Source organism: Labeo rohita, chromosome 17, assembly GCF_022985175.1.
Source record: "Labeo rohita strain BAU-BD-2019 chromosome 17, IGBB_LRoh.1.0, whole genome shotgun sequence".
Lineage (NCBI taxonomy): Eukaryota > Metazoa > Chordata > Actinopteri > Cypriniformes > Cyprinidae > Labeo > Labeo rohita.
In genome coordinates, this window is record NC_066885.1 from 29,277,989 (window position 1) to 29,295,192 (window position 17,204).

At 36.3% G+C, this 17,204-nt stretch overlaps 1 protein-coding gene across 2 annotated transcripts in view; it reads left to right on the plus strand.

Moving 5' to 3' along the window:
• The window catches only part of alk (ALK receptor tyrosine kinase), a 457,480-nt gene that overhangs the window by 416,930 nt on the left and 23,346 nt on the right, over positions 1-17,204 (plus strand). For both annotated transcript variants that reach the window (XM_051134137.1, XM_051134139.1), the window contains exons 12-18: positions 6,266-6,431; positions 7,897-8,044; positions 8,176-8,286; positions 10,725-10,866; positions 12,060-12,230; positions 12,327-12,425; positions 16,663-16,818. In XM_051134137.1, the coding sequence (XP_050990094.1) occupies positions 6,266-6,431; positions 7,897-8,044; positions 8,176-8,286; positions 10,725-10,866; positions 12,060-12,230; positions 12,327-12,425; positions 16,663-16,818 (993 nt within the window). The remainder of the gene's footprint in view (positions 1-6,265; positions 6,432-7,896; positions 8,045-8,175; positions 8,287-10,724; positions 10,867-12,059; positions 12,231-12,326; positions 12,426-16,662; positions 16,819-17,204) is intronic.

The window sequence follows — 17,204 nt, forward strand, 5'->3', positions numbered from 1 at the left end:
GTTTTTCTTCTTGTTGTATTGAAGTGATACAGTACATGAGCCAACATATTTGGTGTACTCAAGCATTTCAACAATTTCAGTGTGCTCAGAAGGAATTACATGGTCTGGACTTTGAATTAGGTGCTCTGATGTTTGCAGCGCATAACTCTTAACTTACTGTGAAAACAAAGATTCCAGAGTCCTTATAAAGCTTGGTGCTACTGTTGTTGGAAGTGTTGTTTAGATCTGGCATCTGTGTTATCAAAATATGTATTTAGCATTATTTGAGGAACTAATTTGTTTCTGCTTTAATTAGCATTATCCCAAGAACAATAGACCGAGACCTAGGTTGTTGTATAAAGGTGACTTGACTTGACGAGCACTAAAACAAACGAAATTTCAGTCATTGTTCAATGGTTTGTCTTAAGCTAGTATCTTGTGCCTACCCAACCAGTCAAGAAACAGGTGTCTGATTGAAATGTAAAGCATCAAATAAAGTAAAACATAGTGAAGTAGTCGTTAAATTACAACAGTGCCTCAAAGAAATGGCATTGTGGAGAAATTAACCACATGTATACAAGAGTAAAGTGTACACCAGTTAGATAAAAAATGAATTGGTTTTTGTTGTTCATGTGAATGAACTATAATAATTTGGCATTTAATTGCATTCTCGGAATAATTAATTAACAGAAGTTATTGCTTCACCACCTGCAAGTGATGTCATTAACAACAGTCCCATAATCAGCGTGGTTTAAAAGCGACTGTGCTACTATGGTTTTGGGAAACAGACGTGACTAACTAGTTAATTCCTCTAATGATACATCATACTATGTTAATCATGCGGGGTGAAAAATAAAACCAAATTTGAAACATAATTGAAAATGTACATATATAAACAAATTAGATGATGATGATGAGATTGATTATATGGTTCTTGCTTTTATTAATATTAGTATCATTTATTTATTTAAACCTACACTGAAAATCAACATATAAAGAAAAACATAAATAAAAAGTAGAAAATGTGTCAAAAATACAACAACCTAGGTCTTGGTCTACTGTTCTTGGGATAATGCTAATTAAAGCAGACACAAATTAATTTCTCAAATAATGCTAAATACATATTTTGATAACACAGATGCCAGATCTAAACAACACTCCCAATTCCAACAACAGTAGCACCAAGCTTTATAAAGACTCTGGAATCTTTGTTTTCACAGTAAGTTAGGAGTTATGTGCTGCAAACATCAGAGCACCTAATTCAAAGTCCAGACCACGTAATTCCTTCTGAGCACACTGAAATTGTTGAAATGCTTGAGTACACCAAATATGTTGGACTTCTAATGGATATAGAGGATGAATGCTTATGAACAGAGGCTCAGATACCGTCTTTCTCCTTCTCTCGCTCATGGAAGTGCACTGCAGAGAAAAGAAAGTGTGCCATCTACTGGACTGTCGCTGCAGAATTTTTTTTCAAATCAAACAGTGTTGAAAGGCCAGTTATAACATCTAAGGATGCTTTCACAATACAGCTTTTGGTGCACATCTGAGTCAGTATGACATCAGAGATTGGGTGATTTAGTTGTTGAAAATGTGGTTTTTAAAACTTGGGTGCAAACCAGGGAACTGGAGAAAGTGCCTGAAGAAGTGTGGGGCACAATTCATGTCATAATCTATACTAAATCATGGAAGTGAAGTTCTATTGATGAGATTTGATCAAATGTATTGGAGTATAATGAATTTCTCGTAGTTGATGGTCTCAAATAAATTGCATTCAACAAGAGATTGCATTCTTTCAATCTCTTAAATGTGTTTGTGGATTCCATTCTGTAATCAAACCAACTGTGAAAACAGCCTACAACATAATCTGTCACTATATCCAGTTGAAATTTCACATTTATGCTTTCAAATGAACGGAATCACTCGTGAGGGCTGTATTGTAAAACATTGCTTCACATTAGCATGATTGTCTATTGAACATGCACAAATCGTTTTTAAAAATCAACCGTCTAGCACATGACCTTTGAAAATGTCCTACCAAATGCCATCAGCATTAGAAAGACTGATTTGCTTGCTCATATCATATACAGGTGTTCCTCTTATGTTCATGCTCATTGGAGCATAGCCATTTATCAATATGGTGAGCTTGAGAGTTTGTGAAATGACTCCCACGCCATTTCAGCCTTAATAAATCTGAACGAGCAGCTAATCTGCTATTCATCAAGACTCATTAGCAAGCCTCACTCACACAGGGCGTTCTCTGGTGGAGTTCAGCTGTGAATGGTCAAAAAACACTGTCCAGATCTTCTCTGCAGTTTCTGACAGAGCAAAAGGAGGAAGATTCAGTCCTTAGAAAACAAATGTTTGAGTTTTTGCTTTAAATTAAGAAACGTTTTATTTTTTTATGTTTGCAAAAGTTCTGTTATTTACCCAACAACCCCTTGAAACAAAAATCACAAAACAATGCATCCAGCATCATATTATCATCATCATCATGTAATGTTAATTAGAGTCCTAATATTGTGTTGGAGTCCCCTACAACAGGTTTAAGTGCATCTATGTTTAGAAAACATTGTAATTTTCTCAGAATATACATTTATACATAGAGTCATTTGCTCTGCTCTGCTCTGCTCTGATTGGTCAGCTGGCCAAACCTGTTGTGATTGGTACAGAGAGGATTACTTTAGCATATTAGGGAGCGCTACCATCTGTGTTGCCAAGTCGCGGGTTGAAGTGACCCCAATAACGTAATATTTAGCTCCTGAAATGTGAATTTACCAGGGAAACCCTGACAAAAGCATGTATTTTACACCCTGGAACGCAATTTTTAACACGGACCCTCCTTGAAATAGGATTGGGCTGGTTTTGAGTAGCAATTGTTGTGAAAGCATAAAACAATTATATAGTGCTCCAATCCGTTCTTAAAATAATGACATAAAAATCTTATGTGTAACACTTATGCAAACAAATTGTGCCCACAGCTAAAGTTTAGCAGCTAAACTTCAAACACTTAACAAAACAATAATGGTGGCTAAGTTAGCCGAGTGTTAACACGACTAACTGATGAAACAACACAATTTGTAAACCAAAATATTTCTGAAGAACAACGATGGGCGCGCTCTTGCTCTCACTCTTGTCAATATGTGCGCGCACGTTCTCCTGGGAGAAGTGCCCATACAAGGAATTCCGCACTTAACCTTTAATGCATGGCCGGAGCTAGGGTTGGCCACCCCACACACAACTGTTGCTTCTGTCTCTTTTTCTTGAGAACAAGTTTTTATTTAGCTGCAGAACATCTTTATGACCACATCAAACAGGGGACTTTTCAGATGCACACTTCAAGTTCACTTCAGCTCCTAAGCGATTGAGGATGTAATAATGAACATAGAAGTCGTCATTTACTCCCGACATCTGAGCTGCTGAAGATGTTCGCGCAAATCATTCGTGATCCAGCTTCACTTACAGCAGAAGTTTTGTATTTTATGAAAGTGAGTTATGAGTTTTGCAATCGCCTTTCGTAATAACGTGCTAGTTAGCAAGTTTAGCGGCTAAACGCGGCTAAATGCGGCTAAAGTAAACAGGCTCGACACTCCACAGAGAGAAGAGAGGGGCAGGGCGAGCAGAGCTCATTAACTTTTTTTTTTTTTTCAGAGCTGATTTTGGCAAGGTAAACATGGTGTTTTATACACTACTGTTGAGAAATTTTAACCAAGCATGTTATAGACTTTTCATGAAGATCCAAAAGAATCATATCAACTTGGGAAAATGGGCATCCGATGACCCCTTTAAATGCGAATGAAACTATAAGCATGGACTGGACATTACTGCATGGTTACTTATTCCATGCACACCTTTTTGTTTGTTTTTTCTTGGATTTTCAGCAAAAAAATAAGTATGTCATAATATATCTTGGTCATACCACCCATTCTAGTTTTAACCTGACATTTCTGAGCGGTTCAAAACCACAACTGTTCGAGACAGTTAATAATTAAACACAAGCACTTTCCTTCAGACACACACTGTAATAAAGCTTTCTGAAGTTCTATTCCCGACAGTTGTTTTCTTTAAACTCAATGGGAAATAAAGCTGCACATCAATCTCCCCTTGATTTACTCATGGATAATTGATAAAGCTTTGAAAATATTTTGATGTGTTTGATAAATAGTGCAACTATTGAAAATTTCTGTCATGCCTCCGCTTACCCTCCTGCTATCTCTAATTTTACCATCTCTCCTCTGTTCCTGCCTTCTCGCCGTCCATCCTCCACTATCGATTTCTCCCTTTGCCACCATGGCATCTCATTTTGGCATGTAAAGCCCAGTTGAATGGGGGAGTTTGCCGTACGCTGACTCAAATCTTCAGCGCTGTGGAGAGAGGGAGCGTGTTCTTCTGTCAGATCAGCTCCCTCGGCCTTTGTCTCCTTGATTACTTCCTCTGACTTTGTCTGCGTGATTGCTTCTTCTGATGAGAAAAAAGAGACGGGCCGCTAACCTCATGATGCACTGAGTACCGCCGCTCAGCTTCCGATGACTCAGCCATTTCCACCAATCAAACCTTCAAAAACTCTAATAAAAGGAAGCTGTATAAGACCATAATTGGTGATATTTGTCTGGCGCAAACCTCTCTTACAACTCAAACCTTCCTTTATCTTCAGATCTAATTACAGATCTCTGTAGGTTCCTGGCAAGGAAATAAACTTTTATTCTCATGTTTTATTTGCAGACTAGACTAGAACAACATCATAGCATGGAAAGAGGTCTATTCTGACAGGGGATATTTTTACACCTAAGAGACTTTGTATTACTAACCTTGATCCTTCTCTGTTCTGGTATCTCATTTCAAAACTGGATTTGCTGCCATTTGATTGGTTTCAACCCCCAATCTACCCTTGTGAAAAAGACACCTTTAAATAATTTTGTTTACACACACACACATGGCAAATTTAATAGAAATGGCATTAAAGTGTATTTCTACCATAATTGCTTGTCATTACATCTGGCAGTACAGTTTAACCATCAAAGATAATAAAGTAATTATGAAATTACATATAAAGATGTACTTATGTTCTACTTAATTGGATTAAAAAAGCACTCTATTTATATAAACTGTGAATACCACCCTCCATTTTAACTGCAGCTGACATGGCTACTAATTGTTTTAACATCTAATAAACTGTCAGAAAACATCACATTAAGTTTTCATTTAAAGGGATAATTCACTCCAAAATGAAAAATATGTCATGATTTACTCAACCTAATATCATTTCAAACCCATAACATTTAAGGTTAAGGTTAATCTTCAGTACACCAATTAAGATATTTTTAATGAATCCTCAGTGGTGTCTGTCTACTGAAAGTCAAGTAACCAAGACTTAAAGCGTCCAAAAAGATTAAAAGGTGTTGTGCAACAAATCCATACTTAATCCAACTTGCATGATAAACCGATTTAATTTTTACACAGAAAGTTTGTGCAATCATCATGAATTGGTCCAAACCTCATTGTTTTTTGTGTAACACACAAGTGCACAGAAGCTTCAATGTGCTTCATACTCAATGTATGAGTGTTTATATAAGAATAAAAGCCTATAAATTAAATCTGTTCATCACATAAAGTGATTGCATTTCCTCACAAGACTATAAAATTGCAATAGAGTGTTAAATTGGACTAAATTTCTCAATTCATATGGATTCATTTTACATAACCTTTTTGGATTTTTAAAGCTTTGGTTACATAGCACATGAAGATGATATAGATTAGCCTTCAGTGTCTGCTGTAACAAATACAAATGTCAGAAAAAATGAAATGTGGTGCAACATACCTGTAATACACTTTAACCTTTAGAATCTGTTGGGTGTGAGCCTAGTATATATCTCATCGGAAGGCTGTCAGTATTAGTGAAGTAAACTTCATCAGAACCTTATTCCTCTTATGAATAAGTGCATTTGACATTTAGCAATGAACGAACTCTTCATGTGGTGCTATTCAGGTCTGTGCAAGACATTCTATAGGTTTCCAGCTAAGAAGAGAAAAATCATAAATTGTCTGGTTTGCTGACAGCCCAGCCAGCCAAACACATCACATGTTTTTCTATCTTCACCTTCTAAAAGAGTACAGACTTCTTTTGTCCAAGCTTTACACCAAAACAATAGTGTTGATTTTTCTCTCTCTCTCTCTCTCTCTCTCTCTCTCTCTCTCTCTCTCTGTCTCTCTCTTATAAGAAGTATTCTTATTTTACAAAGCCAATAGTACATTTGCTGTATGTGTCGGCATTTGTCTGTATTTTCAGCTGTCAAGTGGATCTTCCACACCTGTGGGGCAACAGGACAAGATGGTCCAACGCCGACTCAGTGCAGTAACTCTTACCGCAACACCAATGTCAATGTCACTGTGGGCACTAAGGGACCATTCAAGGGCATCCAGATGTGGCGGGTCCCAGAGACAAGGAAATACAGGTGTGCAAACACACACACACACACACACATAATGTCCTGACCACCACAAGCAAAAATATCATACTGTTGATCCTCAAGGAGTTCAGTAGTTACTTTTTCGACCATGAAATGGGAAAACATTCTTCTTCAGCACAATTGCTGTCTGTTATTAAACCCGTCAGGTCATTCAGGTAATTGTTGTCCGTGAACCAGGGGGAATGAGAAAACACATTTCAGTTGTACCCAGACTGATAATGACATTCACTTAGCAAAATCTGTAAAGAAAACACATTTTTTTTCCTGAGCTGCCTACCTAGATGGCATTTTAAGACATGCTCCTGACGCAAATGTTTCAAAAGGTAATATTAAGCTGTCTGCTGCAATACCTCATTTAGCCAAATACTGAGACGGCATTGTAAGTAGCTTCTCTGGGGGGAAAAAAATATATAAATAAATTTAAAAAAATGAGTTCAAACAATTCATCCAAGACGGCTGATGCAGTAGTGAGAAACATTGACTACAAATATAGTTTATTAAATACTGAAAAATACCAGTAATATAATACTTTGATCTACCATATTTTTAATAATATGTTACTTTTTAGTGCTTTTAACTTCAAGCACACAAAACGTGCAAAGCACACATATTCAAATGTATACAGAATTTGAGAGGTACGTGAGGCAAGGTATATTTTTATACTGCATTTTTAGACTTGATTTTTGGAATTGCAATTTATAATGTTGTTTAGAATGAAAGCCAAAACAGTTTGTTTTATGTTTATATTTTTCATTCCTGTTCTATTTTGAATGCAGTTATATTTAAAGGATCTGTTGTACAGTGAGGGAAGCTAAAATACCTTTGTACTGTGTTTTGTAAACATTTAATTTTTTTAGACTTTAAAATGGTGCAACATATCCTTTCTTTCTTTCTTTCTTTCTTTCTTTCTTTCTCAATGCAAATTTGCAGTTTATAGTCATTATTGTATAAACTGCAAATTTTCTGGAAAGTATGGTAATTAAAATTGACTGTTTTACACAATTTGAATGTGCTATGTCGTTTTAACGAGTAAAGCTAAACAAACAAACAAACAAAAATGGTTGTTAACTTAGCAACATGCTAATATCAAAATATCAAAATCTAATAGCACAAGTGGAGTTGTATGTGTAGCCTGTCATTTATGAGATTCCATCTCAGGATGCCACTTATGTAGGTAGTAAACTGCAGGTTAGCATACTAGGTTTAGGAACAAAGCTTTCATGTCATCCCTGGTTCCATGATGGTGTAACTACCAAAAGTCAGGATTAAAATTAAAAGATTGTCAGCTTGATCCCCGTAAGAATTGTGTGAAGAACCATCGCCATTGTGTCTATGAGCAAAGCACTTAACCCCTGGTCACTCAAAGAGAATTGTCCCTGTAATAAGTACACTATAAGTCAATTTGGATGAAAGCAGCTGCTGAATGACTGCTTATTTGTCTTGGGTTTAGGATCACGGCATATGGAGCAGCTGGTGGTCGCAGTGTCCAGGCGGTTCACAAGTCACATGGGGTGTACATGACCGGAGACTTTTTGTTACAGAAGGATGAGCTGCTGTATATTCTTGTGGGACAGGAAGGAGAGGATGCTTGCCCTAATGTGAGTAATGCTTTCTACCAATATATCCCTGTGCTATGGTTTCAAAAACGTAAAAAAGAGTATGATTAGCATCTAGTAAAGCATGAAAGGATCACATATGAGTTTTTTTTTTGTTGTTTTTTTTTTCCTAGATGGTGTCCTCTTTGGACCGGATCTGCAGGGAACAACAAGGACCCTCCATCAACAAGACCCAGCTCAAGGGAGGAGGTGGTGGAGGAGGAGGAGGCACCTATGTCTTCAAGGTGATACAGCATAAAATGCGTATTAATTTGGATATTTCCAACGTTTATACATTTGAATATATGTGTGCTTCTACTGGGATAGTTCACCCAAAAATGAAAATTCTGTCATCAGAATTTTAAAGAATGTTTCTGACCAAACAGTTGTTGGTTGCCACTGACTTCCATAGTATGGGGAGGGGAAAAAAAAAAAGTTGTTTATGGCTGTCATAAATGGCTGTCATAAACATTCTTCAAATTATCTTCTTTTGTTTAAAAGAAGTGAATGAATTACCTCAAATCATGAGGCCGAGTTCTGCAAGTGTACGAACCCTCTTATTATAACAAAGTATCAACACTATGTAAATAAGAGATTCACTGTGAGAGCTTCGTTGATTATAATGTAAAGTGACAGCTTTTAATGATTGTTATGGGAGTTTGCAAATGTGATACTGATTTAATACAACAGTTTATTAAACAAGAAGTTTATATTAATTGATTTACATTGTCTACATTGACTATAACACTATTATCTGATTTCATCAAAAATATTTTCAAAGTCACAGCTGAGCAGCTGCACATCTCTAAAAGCAAACACAGTGGTGTTTCGTTTACGAATGAACGTGCGTTTTAAATGAATCTAGTGAGTTAATGATTCATAATTACTTATTCATAAAGACAGGCATTTCCTTTGAATGAATGAATTAGTCGTTCGAACAAATCAATTGAATGAATTATTCAGTGATAAAATCAAGTGACTTGCTGCCACCTACTGGCAGTTTTAGTTTCATTTTTAAAGTATAATTTCAGTTATTTAAATCATTTAATATTTCTGTATCCAAAACTTTAGATTTAAAACATCGATCTCAACATTATGAATTTAATTGCACCCATGCCACCTCTAAACCTCGTTAAACATCTGAAAATACACCTACAAGCCATTTTTGTTCCTCTGTGCCACCTCTGTAATACAAATTAATTTTGCTAATACTGATTTCATATGATTGGTAAATTCTGCTGTTTTAATTAGAAATTTTAAAAAACAAACTCTTTTTTGACCAAGATGGCTTTTAGCTGGTTTTGCATCTGAGCTCTTTATATATATATATTATTATTATTATTATTATTATTATTTATTTTTTTTTTTATTTGACAAAAAGATGACATACTTTTAATAAAATTAGAAAAATGCAATTACAAATGTTAAAAATGCCCCTGTAAATCACTTTAAGGTGTCAGATATCACCTCATAATGTTAAAGGAGAAGTCCACTTCCAGAACAACAATTTACAAATACTTTACTCACCCCCTTGTCATCCAAGATGTTTATGTCTTTCTTTCTTCAGTCATAAAGAAATTGTGTTTTTTGAGAAAAACAAAATGCAGTTTAAATGCGGCTTCAAATGATCCCAAATGCAGTTGTAAACGATCCCAGCCAAGAAAGAAGGGTCTTATAGCGTAACGATTGGTTAATGCCAAATGCTTGTCTTGTCTTACACTGCGTGGACTGTTTTTGTTCCAGTTCATGACAGTTAGGGTATGTCGAAAAACTCCAATCATATTTTCTCCCTCAACTTCGAAATCATCCTATATCGCTGTTTTACCTTTTTTTGTTAAGGGTGTTTGATCTTCTTTGCATGATCACCTTGCAAAGACTGGGTCGGTACTTCTGCAGTGATGTAGGATGATTTTGAAATGATTTTTGAAGTTGAGGGAGAAAATATGATTGGAGTTTTTCGACATACCCTAACTGTCTTGAGTCAGAATACACAGAGTTCATGGAGAGAAAGGCAAGACGAGTATTTGAGATTAAAAAGTATTTAAATTGTATTTATTTATTTATTTTTAATAACCTAGAGGGGCTAGATAAGACCCTTCTTCCTCGGCTGGGATCGTTTGAAGCTGCATTTAAACTGCATTTTGGATGTTCAAAATCAGGGCACCATATCAGTCCATTATATAGAGAAAAATGCTGAAATGTTTTCCTCAAAAAACATAATTTTTTTACGAGTACATTATATGTGAATCTTTGTTTTGGAAGTGGACTTCATAATTTTTGATTATTTATTGATTTTTTGATTTTTTTCAACAAGGTAGTCACATGCAAACATCACATTCTATTGAAATTCTGCTATATTTGAAGAACTTTGTTTGTGTGGTTTATATTATTCTCTTCATTTTGAGTTGCTGTCCTTGTAAAATATTCAAACCAGGTTCCATTTTACCAATATGATTGGTCAGAAATTCCTCAAAGCCATACACAGAAAGAATGACTCTAGCCATAAATACAGATTGGAAATGTGCCAGTACAGTATAAACCACTTAGTAAAGTGATTTAGCAACTGCATAGTAGCATCCCCACAGTAGCATCATGGCATGAGTTTACGTGGGCACCTCACATTTCACTGACAATGTACACTGTTAAAATCTAGTTTTACATTATCTGTTTCCTTTGGGTACAGGTGTTGAATGGAGTTCACATTCCACTTCTCATTGCTGCTGGAGGTGGAGGCCGTGGCTACAGCAGCCAATCAGAAACCCCCGAAGAAGTGATGGACAAAGATCCCAGCATCCCTGGCCGCAATGGAAAATCAGGTGTTGCAGGTAACCTCAACAGTTTTGTAAATTACAGATGGTCTGTATTATAAATCAGTGAGTCAAATGTTAGTGTTACTAAACTAGTGTGTGTTACTCTTTCTGGTAAACAACTCACAATAGCAAAGGGCAGAGTTTTTGATTACCAGCATATCAGCTTTGATTGATATAAGAAAAAATAAATAAATGCTGCCCCCCCAGGATTTTTTTTCTCCCTGGACATAAACATAATAATTTTCTTTTCTGTTAGGCTTCAAAATAGTCTTTTATCCAGTCTGAAATTGAATATGATTTTTGAGGTGGTTTCTTCAAATTCCTTGTAGCAGTGCCCGAATAAGATTGAGGCAGCAAATTAGTCTTAGAATATTGGATCTTGGATATTCTTGACATTTCTTCAACAAAAAAAGTCATGCACTTGTAATCTTTTTTTTGCTAACTGATTGAAGAATGATAACAACAGTACAATAATAAAAGTGTGCTCTGCTTTCAAGTCTAAGCAATTCAAGTCACATCCGTGCCTGTGCATCAAGTTTCTTCATGTGCTGTGGGTGCTCTGGTAGTGTCCTGCTGAGCACCCAGTATAGCTCTTGTCAGCGGCACTTTTTTAAAAAGCCATCTCCCCCATTGTGCTCTATTTACTGCACAAAACCTGGACTCGTAATTGTATTCAACATATAACCATCATTTGGAAATGTCCAGAAAATCATCTAGCAACCACACTAAACAAAAAAAGGCATCCAGAACACCCTAGCAGTCATCTAGCAATGATCAATCCATCAGTCCTTCCAAACTTCCTCCCCTTTTTGGAGATTGTTACTAAAAATCTTCTGTATTCAAAACTTTGAATGGTCAGAGTGTTTTTGTGTTGTTGTTTTTTCGTGCAAAGCATGTGCTGCTGAGAAACCATTAGAGCGTTAGCAAAATGGGATGGCTTTGACGTCTGAAATAATTTGCCACATTTTTATTTGAACATTTTCATGCTAAGCAACTGCGCTGACCTGCTTTAAGAACAGGGATGTTCATAGGACACTATTTTCTCTGGAGAAACCGCTGTGCCACTCTGCATACTTAGATCTGTTGGAGAATGGAGATAAAGAAAAAAGTTATACTGTCACCCGTTGTGAAATGAATTAGCCACACAAGTGAGGCATAAATATCTTATAATGTCATTTTTATGATCTGTGTGGCTCTGTGGATTTCAGGCGGTGGTGGAGGCTGGAATGACACTGCCCCAGTTCCTCAAGGTGGTAGACCACTCATTTTGGGAGGTCAGGGTGGGGACCCCTGTCAAGTCATCGGCTGGAAAACTCGAGGAGGTTTTGGAGGTGGAGGAGGGGCCTGCACGGCTGGTGGAGGAGGTGGAGGATACAGAGGTTAGACAATTTTAGCACTGTTTATATTATATATCTTCATTTTTTTTGTTTTGTTTTGTTACATTTTGTTACTGCTTTTCTCCTCCATGGCCGTAGGGGGCAGTGCCTGGCACGATAATGATCCCAGAAAGGATGGAGATGATGGAACATCATTCATAAATCCTGACGGCGAAATGTACCTGGAGCCACTCAAAGGTAGCACAATGATGATTCTTTAGTTATGTCCCATATGATGTACTATACACTGTGCACTTATACTACGTCCCCTCAGTGCTTGAAGTGGGCCGGTATGCACCGGTATGCAAGTTGTGCCCATTTTCGACCCCTGCCAAATTACTAGCCCCTCTCATTGAAATCGCTACCTGATTGCCTAATCCTAACCCCACCCCTAACCCTAACCCCTCCCTCACACCTAACCCTAAACCTACCAATACTAGGGGGGTAAGAATCAGGCGGGGGTCAGAATTGGACACAACACCGGCACTTCTAACATGTTGCCGATACTCAGTCAAAGCATCATTAGAAATGACACTATATAAATCACAGTACCAGGAGGGGTTGCCTGTCATATCGACCGATCATGTGAATGAATGCAAGCGGAGTCGTTCTATGTTAGGCGTGGGGTAGATGCGTATAATAGGTACACGAAAACTGTATTATATGCACGTCAAGCACATGCATATCATGCACGCCAAAGTCAATTTCAGTGTATGAATAGCACGCCAAATAGAAACAGAAAATCGTGTTAGTAATACGCAGTTTTATGAGACCGGGCCCTCGAATCAGCATATTAAGCAGGTTTTTGAGATCATAGAATTTTAAAACGGTAAACTCCAGTTAAATATGAAATCATTCAAACAGTAAGTTACAAACAGCGCTAATGATGCAGAGAATAGTGACTTGCGTCCAGATGCCGGTATTTGAGATGGCGTACATTTGGCTTAAAAGCATGAGTGTTTTTTATAATGAATGCTGGCTAAAGGTGATTTATGCAGTGGTCAGATAGTGAATCTGAATGGATCCATATAGTAGTACAGTAAGGTGCAGTCAAAGTGCACCCCTATAATCTGCGTCCCCTATAATCTAGTGTATGTATTTTAAATGGTTATTCTGCCATCCAGCATCAGAGTTTGATAGTTCCTTCCATTCAGCTACATTAAGTTGAGTGCATGAAATGTCCAACATTCCATTTATTTTTTTTTTTTTTTCTGATTGGAATACACTACTTACATATTGCACAATGGTTTAGAATAGTACATAGTTTTATGTTAAAGTTTGGGAACCCTTTTGCAGAATCTGTGAAAATCTGAGAGATCATACAAAATGCATGTTCTGCTGAAATTCTTAAAATAACCCCCTGCAAAAGTTTGAGAATTCTTGGTACTGTATGTGGTTACCTGGATGATCTACGACTGTTTTTGTTGTTTTGCGATGGTTGTTCATGAGTCCCTTTTTTTGTTCTGAACAGTTAAACTGAGCACTGTTCTTCAAAAAAATTCTCCAGGTCTTGCAGATTCTTCAGTTTTCCAACATCTTTTGCATATTTTAACTCTTTTCAGCAGTGACTGTATAGTTTTGAGATTCATCTTTTTACACTGAGGATAATTGACTCAAACACAACTATTAAAAGGATTCAAACATTCACTGATCCTCCAGAAGGAAACATGATGCATTAAGAGGGGAGAGGGTGAAAACTTTTTGAATTTAAAGATCAAGGTAAATTGTACCTAATTTGTGTTCCGGAAACATGCAAGTATCTTCTGTTGCTTCTGAAGGGCAGTGCTAAATGGGAAAAAAATTAAGGAAAAATTGGACATCTTTATCCTGTTCAAAAGTTTTCACCCCCCGGCTCTTAATGCATTGTGTTTCATTCTAGAGCATCAGTGAGTGATTAAACCTTTTTTAACAGTTGTGTTTGAGTCCTCAGTGTGAAAAGATGGATCTCAAAACCAATACGGTTACTGCTGGATTTTTCTGAAGAACAATGCTCAGTTTTACTGTTCGGTTCAAACAAGGGACTCATGAACAACCATCACAAAACAACAACAATGAAAAAAAATACTGTGTAACCACACACAGTATTAAGAACCAAAACTTTTGAAGGGGGTTATTTTAATAATCTCAGCTATTTTTTGGTCTTGTGAACTATATGTATACATATTTTATGTAAAATATCTTACCCAGGACAGTACTAAATAATAATAATACATTTTTTTAATAAAAATGTTGTGTGATCTCTCTTATTTTGTTACAATTATTCACATTTTCACAGATCCTGCAAGTGGTTCCCAAACTTTTGCATAAAACTGTACATACATTAATTGTAATTGCATCAAGTCCATTGTATACAAGTACAGAGTACTGTATAATTACATTTCTGGTGAATCCAAGTATGCATAATGTCTATACTATATAATTCATGCTGTCCCAAATGATAATAAATTGATAATAATATGCATTTTTAAAGAATGCATCTTGCACGCTTTTGTGCTGACATTGCACACAATGCCTTGCGTTAAAAAGAGGGGTCGTATTAGTTGGGGTTTCTCAGTTGTGGAATAATGGCAAGAGATATTGGGCCAAAACTATAGCTATAGCATTTTTTTTTTTTTTTTTTTTAAAAATGAACCTAACAGTTAAACATTAATGAATTGTAAAATAATACATTTAGCTTGCTGCTAGCACTCACACTTAAATGTGGTGACATTTCAAAACAGACATAGTGTCTGCCTACAGTATTTACTCTGAATTAAATTTGTCCAGCACTAATGAAATACATACAGTACTTTCAGTGCATACTGGAAGTACACAAATTAGGACAACTGGGGTCAACACCTGACTTTTAACACCACTGAAATTATGGGTCTTTATTTTTTTCAAGAACCAATTTCACATTTTTGTGGAAAGTTTAATGGGAGCATATAAATTAATTTGTGATAAATTATTAAGGTGCCAATATCAAATGTCTTGGAAAACAGATGTCTAGATGGTAATGGACTATTAGTGGTATACTGTATCTCTATAGTTAGTTGAAGTTTGTACCTAAAGTTGAGGGTGACCCAAATCATATACGGTTCTTACAGGCACCATTGTGCCTTAGAGCAAGGTGTTCAACACAATGGTGCTTCCAGGACTGCAAGTGATAAAAAGCATCTTCTACATTGGAAATACGATTGGATCAAGAAGTTTTCTAAGCCAAAGGCTTATTACAAAAGTTTCTCAAAAATCTTTTGCTTCAGTCTTCTGTAATAATAGGGCAGTTTTACTTCTCGAGGAAGTCGTATTATGAGGAAGATAAATGTACTATGAAAATGTAATACGTACTATGAAATTATTCTGTAAATCTCAGAACTATAAACTACTTCACCAGAGCATTCACTGGTGAATAAATAACAAATTCTACCTATCAATGGTATGATTTAGAAGCCGTGGGCCCAGAAATAAAAATCAATTCACAGTGAGACTATGACTGATATGACACCTTTAACCCTCATGTTGAGTTCTGGTCATTATGACCTGGAGATGATTTTCTTTGTGCAGAAAATGCTAGTTAATGTTATCGCATTGCAAAAAAAAAAAAAAAAAACTTACTGACTTTGCTCACACGGGCAATAACAACTTCATTAAAAGAAAGAAAGAAAAAGAAAGAAAGAAAGAAAGAAAGAAAGAAAGAAGTGCTGTCAAACAATTAATCGTGATTAATCGCTTCCAAAAATAAAATAAAAAAATGTTTACATAATATATGTGTGTGTACTGTGTATATTTCTTATGTATATATAAATATACACACATGCATGTATATATTTAAGAAAAATGTTATGTTAATGTAATAAAAATGTATTTATATACAATATAAAATAAATTAATATTGCTATATACATGTAAATACATGTACACCTCACTCTCTCTCTCTCTCTCTCTCTCTGTATATATATATATATATATATTTTCTGTACACAGTGCACACATATATTGTGTAAACAAAAACAATTATTCTGGATGCGATAATTGTTTGACAGCACTAAAATAAATAAATAAATAGATAAATAGATAAATATTGAAATCAATCCTTTTATAGACTTGTTTTCTTTCATTTACGACATGTTTTATATTTCTTTTTGGATGCAATTCAAATTCATATGCATCACTGATTTGAGCTTATGCACCTCAGTTTTTTGAGATGATTAAACTTTTTTTCACTTAAAAAAGTGAAGTGCATAAGCTCTGATCAATGGAGGTCTATGATCAATCAATTCCAAAAAGAAAAATGCAGGACCCATATTATAGGGACAATCCTCCTGGTTGCTTAAGGGCACAATGGTGAACTCACTCCCTGTAGGGCTCAAGCCAGCAAACTTCTGAATATAAGCCCTCAAGCTTTCCTACTGCACTTCACCATCCCATAAGTATGATATGGTAATGTCATTTCCAGGCATGGAAGGCGACGGTGAAGTTATTATCAACCCAGTGCAGAACTGCAGTCACTGCGAGTCAGGAGATTGCCACGAGACCTCTGAGGGCACGGTGTGCTACTGTGATGAAGAGCTCTCACTGGCCCCAGACGGAGTGTCCTGCATCAACTCTACCGGTTAGTTCGTTCATAACACACTTCACCACCATTAGATGAACGGCTGTCTCATAAAATGGTCAAATGAATGTCTGGGAAGAGTGTTCTCACAATGACAAAGTTCGTTCTCAAGAGTGGCACTCATATCTGTAAAGCCCAGTTCAGTTCTCTACCATTTACAGTCTCTCTGGCAGAGGTCATCACTGTCAACTGTAGTTCTGTTTGCCAGCCTGTTATCAAAAAAAAAAAAAAGGAAAAGATAAGAACACTCTCCACTGTTGCACACCTCTGTTAGCTACTGTTCCATTAATTCAGAATCTTTTGCACATCTGTTCATATGCAAATTGATTGAAATTCCCTCTGTTCTCCAGTGCTTTTTCAACTTCATAAGTATTTAAGTCAATAAC